The 12,442-nt window shown below is 39.9% G+C and overlaps 1 protein-coding gene across 6 annotated transcripts in view; it reads left to right on the top strand.

The window, feature by feature from the left end:
* Positions 1-12,442, top strand: part of ARHGAP26 (Rho GTPase activating protein 26) — a 466,537-nt gene that overhangs the window by 349,352 nt on the left and 104,743 nt on the right. For all 6 annotated transcript variants that reach the window (XR_004430020.1, XM_033180801.1, XM_033180796.1 and 3 more), the window contains exon 18: positions 3,543-3,702. Coding sequence is in view for 5 of the 6 variants with exons in the window: in XM_033180801.1 (XP_033036692.1) it covers positions 3,543-3,702 (160 nt within the window). In the remaining variant the exon portion in view is untranslated. The remainder of the gene's footprint in view (positions 1-3,542; positions 3,703-12,442) is intronic.

Below are 12,442 nucleotides of genomic sequence, written 5' to 3'. Positions count from 1 at the left end.
CAGCCTGTTTCTCACACATCTGTAAATTCATCCAGCTATAATGGATGGCTAGTGCCTGCAGAGGCTAAGGTCTAGGCCTTTCTGTCCGGGATACGTAGAGATCTCAAGCCATTAATAATTCAATCTGGAGTAATGAACATAGCTGTACCAAGTTGTGAGCAGTAATAATCAAGTGACAGATCAATTTATTACTTCAGTGTGCCGAAAGATAATGGTCATTAATAATGAAAGGTGTAACTACCCCCTCCCCCCCAAAAAAGTTTCCTAAGACTTAGATCAATGTGTCTTTTAAGTTCTAAAATAACATGGATCATTAAAAGGGAAATGAATTATGCTGGGTAACCTCAAGCTTATTTATATTCAGAGTTGCTAATCCAGAATTACAATACCTTTTTTCCAAATGCCTTTGGGCACTGGGGCCTGCAAATCCAAGTAATTATTACTCATTAATTAAGTCTAAGAAGTGGAACTAGCTCAAGACTTTAAAAAGGGAGGTTGGGGGATAGTTGAGATACATTCCCCAAAAATCATCAACAATAATTTGAAGTTTAATGAGTAAGTAGCTGGGTTGGGAATAATTGTTTTAGGCCTACTCAGAAACTCCCCTCATCTTTTAATGCCTCAGCGAATGCTCACTATGCATCTCCTGTGCCAAGCAGTGTGCTCAGCACTGGTGCTACCAAATGAAATACCATACTTCCTCTTCTCAGGCCTTGGTAGGGATGATAACACTGTGTAATAAATGCAGGAGCAGGCCAACACTTCTGCCTTTTTTGGGAACAGAAGATTGGAGAAAGGTGAGAGGAAGGTACAGAAAGGAATGGGCCATTTGAGCTGAGCCTTGCATATTAGCAGTTTGCCAAGCGAAGAAAGCAACAAAAGAACATTCCAGGCAGAGAAATGATATGGACAAAGGCAGAGAGGTGTGGAAGTGGAATGAGAGTGAAAGGTGAATTAGTATGATAATTACCACATATCCCATGCATTATCACATTTAATCTGTACAACATTCACATGAAGTAGGCATGTTATTCACCTAACCTCTTCTTTTTTTTTTAAAGATGAGGAACCCAAAGCTTAGAAATATTGAGTCACTCTGCCCAGGGACCAGGAGCTAGGAAGTGGCACAGGAAGGTTTAGCGGTGATTTGAGGAAAGGTATGCTGTTTTATAAGAGTTCAGACTTTGTGTTAAACATAGTCAGATAGGCCAGGCACAGTGGCTCACGCCTACAATCCCAGCACTTTGGGAGGCCAAGCTGGGAGGATCACTTGAGACCAGGAGTTCAAGACCAGCCTAGGCAACATAGCAAGACTCTGTCTCTACAGAAAAATTTAAAAACTATCCAGGTGTGGTGGTGGTAGCTATTCAGGAGGCTGAGGCAGGAAGACCTCTTGAGCCCAGGAATGTGAGGGTGCAGTGAACTATGATCATGCCACTGCACTCCAGCCTGGATGACAGAGAAAGGCCTTGTCTGTTTAAAAAAAAAAAAAAAAGAAGAAGAAAGAAAGAAAGATAAACAGTGGGGCCCATGACAGGTTTATAGTCATCATTATCAGAACAATTAAACAATAAAAGCATTGCTAACCATTCACATATGCCATGCCATTGTGTTCTCGCCAGGGGAGGTTTGAGAGCTGAGTTTTAGGTGGAGCTGCTGATAGCAGGGAGGATAAAGCTGAAGTTAGAGGTTCTTGGGTCAGGAACCCTAGTTAGGAGACTGTTGCTTTAGTCAGATGTAGTGTGGAGAAGCCTGACAGGGAAAAATGATTATCATCCAAACCATGTATTTTTATACTGGTCTACAATTTGAAGGTACTGTCATAAAAAAAATAGCTTGTTGATTCACTTGCACACGGGACTTTTGTGACAAGAGGGTAAGTTTAATGACTTAGCTCTTTTGGGAGGGGAAGTATAAGGACTTAGAATTCCCTTCCCACACAGAGGAGCTGATGTTGAAAGTAGTGATGTTAAAAGCAGCTTGTAAATATACATACTTGCCGATTGACTGATCCGCAGAACCAAAGTCTCTCCCCCTTGCCAGGTTGGAATTTGACTATCTGCATGAACTTCGTCAGACTGGAAATGTGATGTGATTCTGGGTAGAATGGAAAACATAAGTAAAACCAGGAGACTCAGCAAGAACTAAGAAAATGTTTATAAAATATTCTTTATGTGGACCAGAAACAGGCCACTCTCCCTGCTGCAGGTGTTGCTTAGCAATCAAAAAGCAAATCCTCTTTCTAACTGGGCTGTGCTACAGTTAAAAGTTTCATAAACCTAACCATGGTCTGCCCACCTTTAGAGGAGAAAGTTAAACTCTTAGCCCTAAAAAAATTATAGAAAAGTACACATCTGCTAATAAAATGAGTTGATACAGTATTTCAATAAAGGCTCAGTTTAAAAACCAGCACTGAAGGCAGTATAATCTCTTTTCTTCCTTAAAAAAAAAAAAAAGTATACCAGAGAAACACTGCAGGCATTTATAGAATTGTGTGAAAAAGTACTCCATATAAATAGCACTAAATGCTAGGGAGGTAGGTCTGTGCAAACTGCCTATCTCTACCCAATTTGTCTCTAGATTCAAGTTAGTAATGAATAGCTTCCTTCTTGTAACAGGTGATTTAGGTAAGTTCTTGATATTTTCTCAACAAAACTGAATGGCATTAACTTTTAACTTATTTGTTGCCAGTAGATGATTTATGTTTTTATACATGGGGCCAACAAGTGAACAATTGAGTTTTATAGCTATGTCCTGGTGGCCTGCATGTGGAGTTCAGATACATCTTTTGAGTAGTTGTTTACTCAAAAATATGCCTATGTCTTTAGCAAATTACCCAGACCTAGCGACTGTTGACCCTGTGTGTTTGTTAGACTTTGAGTATAAGTGACAATATAAACACAGCCATATAGATGAATATACACTAGTGCATTTTTATTTCTGTTTATGCCACATTTCACTTAATGTGCGCCACATTTCACTTAATGTGAGCCACATGTTTAATCTGATCAGCCTTTAATACTTTAAATCTAAAGTGCAGAATTTCCTGACTTGGTTTTAAATATCCAGATCTGCCCATTTAAAAAATTATGTCTATTTTGTGCTTATGTTTGCAAATGTATTAAAGCCATCAAGAGGTTTTCCATTTGCCATGGAGAAAAATGCTAATGATTGCAGTTTAAGCAGCTGCCAAGTACATAAATTGTAATTAAGAGGGATTAGCACTTACCTGGACTTGCAAAACAGGGATTCAGATGTTCAAAGATTAGTAATTTGGCAGATAGTTGCTTTGGTTGGTTGGTTGTTCTAGGCAAAATGGAAATGATAAAGAGTGTCATGTCCTGAAATAGCAAATTAACCTGGATGCTGAAGATTTCTGAAATGTGGTAGATTTTCTGACTCCTGTGGCATCTGACGATGTCCCAAGTTCTGGCTCCTACAGATGAGGAGTCTGTAGATAGGAAGATAGGAAGGGTACAGGGAGGTTGGTATCTCTGTGTATACTTTCTCTCATTGGTACCTTTTCTTTTCCTTCCTCCCAGTGTTGCTAACAACCACAAGCAGAATTTGATGACGGTGGCAAACCTTGGCGTAGTGTTTGGACCCACTCTGCTGAGGCCTCAGGAAGAAACAGTAGCAGCCATCATGGACATCAAATTTCAGAACATTGTCATTGAGATCCTAATCGAAAACCATGAAAAGGTAATATGTAATTGATCACAAGTGAAGAATGTACTTGGGGGGAAGCTGCATTGGAATTGACCTTCAGAGTTGATTCAGATTTGCATTGCCATGGCTCTTACACTGTCATGATGATGAAGTTGCTGGTGGTGGTAGTGATGGTGGTGATGATAACGTAAGGGTGGTGGTAAAGGTGTCAACCGTGGTAGTTACGATGACAGCAGCAGTGGTTATGGTGGCAGCAGTGGTGGGTAAAATTGACTGAGCATTCTGTGCCAGGAACTGTGTTAAACACTTTATATATATATATTGTTATTTTATCCTCACAGCAATTCAATGAAGGAAGTACTCTTATGAGCCTCATTGTGGGAACACCCTTTGTCCATTTCTTACTTGATTGTTTTCTTACGAATTTATGAGTTTTTTAAATTTAGGGATATTTAACTTTCTTCACTTGTGTCGCAAATATTTTTACCTATAGTTTGCCTTTCAATTTTATAAATGGTGTTGTATTTTTTATACAGTTTGTGTGCGTGTGTTTTTATGGTCTGTCTTTTCTTTTGGGGAATTGGAGTTCCTAGTCTTTCTTTTGAAGGTTTTCCTCATCCCCCAATTTGAAGAATGTTCATGCAGAGCTGCCCTTATGAAACTGGGGAGGGGACATAAAGCTTCAGTCCTCTGACCCACTTCATTGCTCTTACACACACATCCCTGTGAAGCTTCTCAGAACTTGTGCAGGGTTCCCTAAAGCACCATTTGGCAGCAACAAATCTGGAATCTAATAAAAAATGCTGTTCCTCTTAAATAAAAACTTTGCCTAGAATGGCAAATTAATCATGCACAGTAACTCCAGAATCTGACCATGCCTCACCACCTACACTGATAATGTTGTAAGCTACCACTACCTCTTGTCTGACTATTTACAAGAGCCTCCTAATTTGTTTCTTTCTTCTACCCTTGGCCTGTCAATTCTGGTATCAGTCACCAGAATGAGACTTTTTAAAATGTTAAGTCAGATAGTATCAGTTGTCTGCTAAGAACCATCCAGTGGCTTCCCATTTCATACATTCGCCCACATAGTCTCTGTCCTCTTACTGTTACTATCTGATCTCATCTCCTGCATCTCTCCTATAGCCATCTTGTTTCTGCCTTGCTGTTTCTTGGATACCTCAGGCACATTCTTACTTCAGGCCTTCGCAGTTGCTGTTCCCAGTGGCTGGAACACTGTTCTTCCATAAAACCACATGGCATATTTCCTCACTTCCTTCAAGTGTACTAAGTGAATCCTACCTAGATCTCTCTGTTTGAAATTATAATCCCAACTTCCACCATTCCCTTTTCCTTTTATTCCACGTTGTCTATTTTCATATATCAAAAGACAAAATTACAACAAGTTTAAAGATATTAGTTGACTTTTATTTGAGATTCTAGAATTGGGCAATACCTCGTTCTGTAAAATAGAATGAGTGTGCCAGTAAGCCGAGCAGAGGAGGTTGGCTTTATAGACAGAATAGAGCTAAAGAAGAGAACAAAAAGCAGATTAATTGTTTTAAAGTTACTTTCCTTATAAAAGTTAAAGCAGAGGGGACTTCCTTATGTGCTGACTAAAACTGGCCTGTCTGGGATTTGCCTGTTATCTCTCCCCTCATTTATTGGAAGGTCAGACAAACAACTTATATTTGACCTGATGGCGTAGAACTTCAGCAGGAGTGACTGCATTTTGGTTTGGTCTCTTGAGCCTAGGGCAGGAGCTCAGTCCAAACCAATGGCCTCCTATAAATTTTATTTAACACATAGGACTTCACAAATTATAGAGCATATAATAAAATTTTCTTAATGATTAGATCCATTGGCTTTCTGACCTCTCCAAGCATGTGTGCTTCAGGAAAGCAGGGACATTGTGTTTTGTTCCTCAGTAGGCACCAGTACATTGGTTTTGGGTGAATATGGCAGCCAGCCTCCAACATGGCTCCCAGTGATTCTGTCCACCAGTCTTCATTCCCTTGTTTAGCCCCCTCCACCTCTGAATAGAGCTAGCCTATGTGATCAATAGAATATTACCAAAGCTACGGTATATGACTTCTGAGAACAGTACATGTACGTTACTCTGGGAAGGTCGTCCTTCATATTCATAGGGTTTGTTGTCTTTGTGAAAGCAACTGGAATAAGCCATCTTGACTCCTTTTTCAGTGTAGCTTCAGGCCTAGCCCGGTATAAAGCAAGGAAATGTTCCCTCAGTCTTTTTTGGAAGTCTGTGGTGTTCACCTCACAACAATTCTAAGCATCCATGGCTATGCTCTGGCCTCTGGCTTTCTGGCGATAATACTTTGTATAAACTCCCTGCCAATAGAACTTAACTTTAGCCATCAAATCCAGAGCAATTTTATGTCCTCAGAAGGATGTTGTCAGAGACTTGCTCTTTAAAATCCACAGTGTTGGCCAGGCACGATGGTTCACACCCGTAATCCCAGTGTTTTGGGAGGCTAAGGTGGGAGGATCATTTGAGGCCAAGAGTTTGAGACCAGCCTGGGCAAAATAGCAAGACCTCCATCTCTACAAAAAATAAAAATGAAACATCAGCTGGATGTGGTGACACATGCCTATAACCCTAGCTATGGGAGGTTGAGGTGGGAGAATCACTTAAGCTCAGGAGTTCAAGATTAGAGTGAGCTATGATTGCACCACTGCACTCCAGCCTGGGTGACAATGAGATCCTACATCTAAAATAAATAAATAAAATGTTTTAAAACATAAAAATTCATAGTATGTAAGGTCTTCGTTAATATTTACCAAGCATTTCCTTAGACTTGGCTTTAATTTTCTATAATAGAAACACACACACACACACACACACACACACACACACACAGATGTCTAGGGGTGACTATTCTTCTATCTAGTCTTTAGTGTCGAAAGTTAGACAACATTCTGAAACCCCACTTGAAGAAATGCTTTGCAGCAGCACCTTTTCATATGAAACAAGCTTGCTTGAAACAAGCCTCACTGCAGGACTGAAGTATATATCCCCTTTAGCGACTGGCATAGTATTCTCTCATGTTAACATTTTATATAAGATATTTACTTTGTGCTTCAGAATAATCATTAGGAGGGCTCTAGGAATAAATGGAGCATAGTGCTGAAAAGAAGGTGTGGAAACCCAGGCATCTAGCCATTGGAGCCACTCCATTGACAGAGAGATGGAGAGAGCCAGAAGATGCCTGTTTTAATTTTCTATTGCTATATAGCAAATCATCTCCAAACCTAGTGACTTAAAATAGCAATTATTTTATTACTCTCAATTCTGTGAGTCAGAAATTTGGGAAGGGCTCATGTGTGCCCCTTGTGGTATCAGCTGGGGTGGTTTGACTGGGACTGGAGGGTCCAAGGTGTCCTCACTCCACACAACTGGGACTTTGGTACTAGCTGTGGACCAGAATGCCTTGATCCTCCTCCAAAAGACCCCCCTCTCTCCAGGTGCTGTCCCATCATTCAGGAGTCCAGCTCCAACTTCCAAGAGAGTAAACACAGAAATAGCAAGCGCTGTTAAGGCTTAGGCCTGGAACAAAGTATCATTTCTGTCATATTCTGTTGGCCAAAGCAAGTCACAAGTCCAGCCAGATTCAAGGCAGGGGGAGCGAGAAGCCACCTCTGGGTGGGAGGAACAGTGTGTGCACACAGGCGTGGGAGGATTGTTGACCGTTATCTTTGCAGGGGATCTATGGTACCCAGCAAGTTTGCATTTAGTTCCCTTTAGGAATGACTCTGCTTTCTTATCAGCGGCTTGTGCTGAGCTTGGGTAGCAACCCAGTGTTTTTATGGAGAGTGCTTTTCCGCCTCTTCTCTGCATTGCCATTTTTTATTCAACCAGGGACCTCAGGCATCTGGTGGTAGTGACAGTTTTAGCCCTTAAATGCCCTTTGTGAGCCTGGGTGTGGAGAACCAACTCATAAATATCTAAAATTGGAAAAACATTTTTAAGATTGGCATTAAAGAAAAAGGAAAGAGAAGTGGGTAATTCAGTTTCTTTAACCTGGTAAAACACCTCTTTTTCAATAGAAGGTAAGAGACCTCTGTGTTCTAACTAGCTAAGGCATACAATCTTTTCTCTCTTTGCCTGCGTGTCTTTCTCTTGTTTTCCAAGGGTTAACACTAGACATTCAGCCAAGGGTTAACAGTGAACATGATCTCCTTTATTTTGTCACTCACATCCACACACCCTCAAGATAGTACCTGTAAATCTAGAAACACCCTCTCCCTGCAACCCAGAGAATCCATCTATGTCTTCCTCCTGGGAGCCATAGTGGTGTGTTTCACACACAACTTGAGTTTGGTCAGATAGAATGCAGTAGCGACCTGCTTACCCTGTCACAGTAGTCCAGAGCCTCTGTCCTCCACCTCTCTCACAGACCTGGGAGGGAAGCAGTGTTTGGCACAGTTCTGGGAAATAAATACCTACATTAGGAGGAGACAGAGAGGAAACAACTAGGAGATACGATATTATGTTTGGGGGCTCATGGAAATTTTTTTTTCTATGTTGGTGATACATACTGGCTGTTTACTCAATTAAATGAATGAATCCTTTCAATGAATACAATCCAGAAATAATAATGATGATGATAGTAATAGCTAACTTTTACTTATAGCTTATTGTTTACAAGATATTGTGCTAAGCAGCTTTATATCCATCATTCAATTTTCACAGCAACCCTATAAGGTTAATATTTTTAGCTCTGTTTTTACAAATTATAAGCCTGAAGTGCAGACATTTTAAGAAGCGGCTGATTAGGAGAGGAACAGGGGTTGAACTTAGTACTACTCTCAGAACCCAAGCTTTCAAAATCTACTCTAGTTTATCTCTGTTCAATGCAGTACACATTTATTGAATATCTACCATTGGCCAAAGATAAGTAGAATAGGTCCTTCATTTTTCAAGGCACTCCCATTTTATCAAGATAGAACTAACTGTACTACAATGTGCTAAATGACCTCCAGTAGGATGAATAAAGTATTATGGCATCACTGAGGAGAAATAATTTAATTCTAGTGGCATTGGGCTCTGACAGATCAATAGAAGTTTTCTAGGCAGAGAAAGAGTAGAGATAGGAGGGACAGCCACTCAGACGAGCAGCATTAATCAAGTTGTTTGTGTTAAAATGACATGGTTGTGAAAGACTGTGGGTTGTTAGCAAGTAGTGGGTGATGATGCCAGAGAGCTGGATTCAGTCCATTTGCTAAGGGTCCTCAAAGCTGTAGGAAAAGGTTTTGAACTGACTTCTGAAAACTGGGAGCTCTCAGAGGTTTCCAAGTAGAGGCTAAAATGATTATGTCAGCACTTTAGAAAGACATCCCTGGAAGCTGAACCAAATAGTACTTTGATTGCTGACATCAAAATCACACATTAAATAAATAGCAACACAGTAGAGTTAACCATACTGTTCTAAACCTGCAGCTCAGATAGTGTCACCTTTGACCTACAGGCTTTGCTTGGAGGGTAGAGAGAGATTCTTAATTTGTTTTTTTTTTGCCAGACTTCCTAAGGGGAAATACTAGCTCATAGCATCATTTCCCATTAATGATCCATACGCTGGACTCTCTTTGAATTATATGAGAACTAAAGAGTAGATTTGATGGTGTAGCTCTTTTTACCTACAGTCAAGTTTCAGAGTTGAAAGCTCAGATGGCAAAGATTTTGGCTCCTCCCACGCTATGTTAAGGTAGCAGTCAGTTATGCAAAATTACCATTTCCGTATGAACAGAATCTTTTCCCCAAACTCATACCTTATCACACTGAGTCTTAAAACATAAAGTAGGCAAAAACTTAAGGTGATGGTAAAAGCAACCAGTATTTTTATGCTTCTAGCTAAGATTTTCAAACAAACAAAACATTGAATGCTGTCACGGTCCAAGATCTCAAAGCCCAGAAATTATATTTCTTACAAGGTTTTCCCTTTACCTAGTGTTTTAAAGGCTTACTTGCTAATGATGATGACAATTTTAGATGTTTAAGAAGGCCAACCTTATCAAGAAAACAAACTGCCTGCTTTTCATAGTTTTGGTTCAACACGAAATTTCAGGCTACTGTGTGTGTGTGTGTGTGTGTGTCCCCTTGCTGTTAAATTCCAACACATAATAGTAGGATTGCACTTGTTCTGTAACAGTCCATGCTGTTTCTTGGGACTGTGGCACTCGAAAGGGTTTCTGTACATGGAGCAGGATGTATGTGTGTTCATGTGTTATGTACTACAGGCTTTTGTCAGCATTGCCTCTTTTGATGCCTATTAATGTTTGACAAAGTAAGTTATAATAATTCTTTTCCCAGTCCATCAGTTAGCTTTGGAAGAGGTGAGAGTGTTGATCCTTGAGCTGTTAATTCTCAGAAATCCCCAAAGATCAGTGCCCTTTTTTAATGTGTTAACTTTTAACCTCAGATGTCAAGGAGAGGAGCTAGTAATCATGGATGACCCTGCTTGACAACTGGACTAAGGACTAAATCCTAAGCAACCTCGCATTCCCAGTCAAATGCTAGTGGCTTACAATGTAGTTAGCTCAATTTGAGCTGATTTGGGCCACCAATGTGCTTTGATCTGCTTTTACCAAAATACTGGTAACATTGAAATCCATTGCACTAGTTCTGGACTTTGTGCACAAAATGTGCATCCATTAATAAAATATAGTTGGTTTGGCAACTGACAGGTGTTTAGAAGTCGCGTTTTATTTCTTTGCTATTTCAAACAGTTGTTGATATGTGAAATTAATAAAAAGGTATGCCTGGAGCTTCACTGCATTGAGATAGTCTTTGGTACTCTTGCCTACTCAGGAAGCTAATCTTGTCCCATGGTCACGGCTTTTGTAGTTTGTTCATCGATTTTTATTTTTAAATTTTTTGTTGACTTTCCTTCCAATGGTTCTTGCTTGTACTCTTTTTGTTCCTCTCCTTGTTAGGGTTCAGAAACAAGCTAGATTTACTTGTGTGTTAGGTTAGAATGCTTCTGCCACCGGGCTATTTTCTTTTTTTAGTGGTCAGTGTTGTGTAAGGTACTCTTCATTAATGTGATAAGGTAGGTTGTGCATTTGAACACATGTATTTCCCCCAATAAATCCTAGATAAACCAGTAATTGTTTGAATTGTGAAGCTCCTTTAATATTACTCAAATAAAGGTGGAGATTGTTGTTGTGTTTTCATCTATCCATCTTTGTCAGCAAAGAGAACAGGAAATAGAATCTTTTTGGAGATATGGAAAATCACAGCTCTCCATGGATTACCCAAACTGTCTATATATACCCTCAGTTACTAAATGTAATTGGTTCCTTTTGAGAGATTTTTAATACAACTCCCCAAACTACTTTCTAAATTGTTGATCCCTCTGCCAAAATGCTGATATCAACAGGGCATAGGACTTCCAACTGTCCTTAAAAAACCTCTGCAGCTACAGCCTCTGAATTTGGCTTCTTAACAGTTACAATAAATAAGCCCTGCTAAGACTTGCCTGGCTTCCACTGTGAAGGTGCTGGGTTTATGGCTTCTCCTGAACCATGCAGTCCTCTGCTGCATTGTCTGTCATGAGAAGGAGAGAGCTGTACTCAACAGTGGTAGGTCTACATTCCTAATGCGTCAAACAAACCAATCCCACATTACTATGGGCCCTGGTGCATTTGTGTCTTGAGAACATGCTCGGTCTCATTTCTCATATAAACCTTTCTGTTTTGCGTTGTAATCCCCAGGCCTCTGCTGTTGATTTATTGTCTCAGAGCTACTTTGCAGTTATAGACTAGGAGCTCTTCATCATGACCTAATTTCCCTCCCATAAAAATCATAGCACATAATAAAGAGTACACCACACACATTACAGGGAGACTCCTAATCCTTTTAAATTGCAGGCGCATGTGACAGATGGGATTGAAGAAGGTCTAAAAATGTGTATGTGACATGGATAAAAACAAATTCCACAAGTGTCAATGCTCTGCAATGTCAAGAAGGGCCAGAGGGGAATCAGTGAAATTTAAATTTTGTAGACAGTGCAAGGGAATAAGAACAGAAAATTCTGCCATTGCTGTAAGCAGTTAAGATCAATGTTTTGCAAAGAACAGTAATTAAATTTACACTTATAAATTAAATCCTCATGTCCTGACTGCAAATAATCCATTGTTGAATCTCCAGTTATTTCGCTTCTTGTATGTCTCCTTTTTTATTGACTACAGTAATATCTTTTGAATACTGAATGTCAAACTGTATTAGGTGCTTCAGTCCTCACCACAGTCCTAGGACTTTTTACAGATAAGGTCTCTGAAGGTCAGAGAGTTTTATAATTTGCCCAGGTCACAATGCTAGTAAGTGACTAAAATCAGATCTGCCAGACTCCAAAACTTACATCTTCCCATTTTGTCCTCTGTCTCTCAAATTAATGGTAGCTGTAAAGACCACAAGTGCTTAAGACCCAGACAGTCAAGCCCTCTAGGTCCCAGTCCAGCTGGACTCCTTCTCTGTGTGACCTTGGACAAATCAGTGAATCTCAGGGAGTCTCAGTTTTCTCATCTCAAGAGGGCAAGAATAATAGTACCTCCCTTACATAGTTATTATGAGTAAAATAATCCATGTAAATAACTTAGCATGATAAGTACTCAAATTCTGTTTGTTTTTATTGTCATTTATACCATCACCATCTCATGCCTACTCTTTGCCACATACTGCACTGAGCGTTTTATGTGTATTATCTTTTCAGTAGCTCTGCAAGGCAGATATTAGATCCCCACTTGCACAAGG

Source organism: Trachypithecus francoisi, unplaced genomic scaffold, assembly GCF_009764315.1.
Source record: "Trachypithecus francoisi isolate TF-2019V2 unplaced genomic scaffold, Tfra_2.0 Lachesis_group2, whole genome shotgun sequence".
Classification (NCBI taxonomy): Eukaryota; Metazoa; Chordata; class Mammalia; order Primates; family Cercopithecidae; genus Trachypithecus; species Trachypithecus francoisi.
The sequence above is the reverse complement of the archived record's forward strand: the minus strand, read 5'-3'. Positions and strand labels throughout refer to the sequence as shown.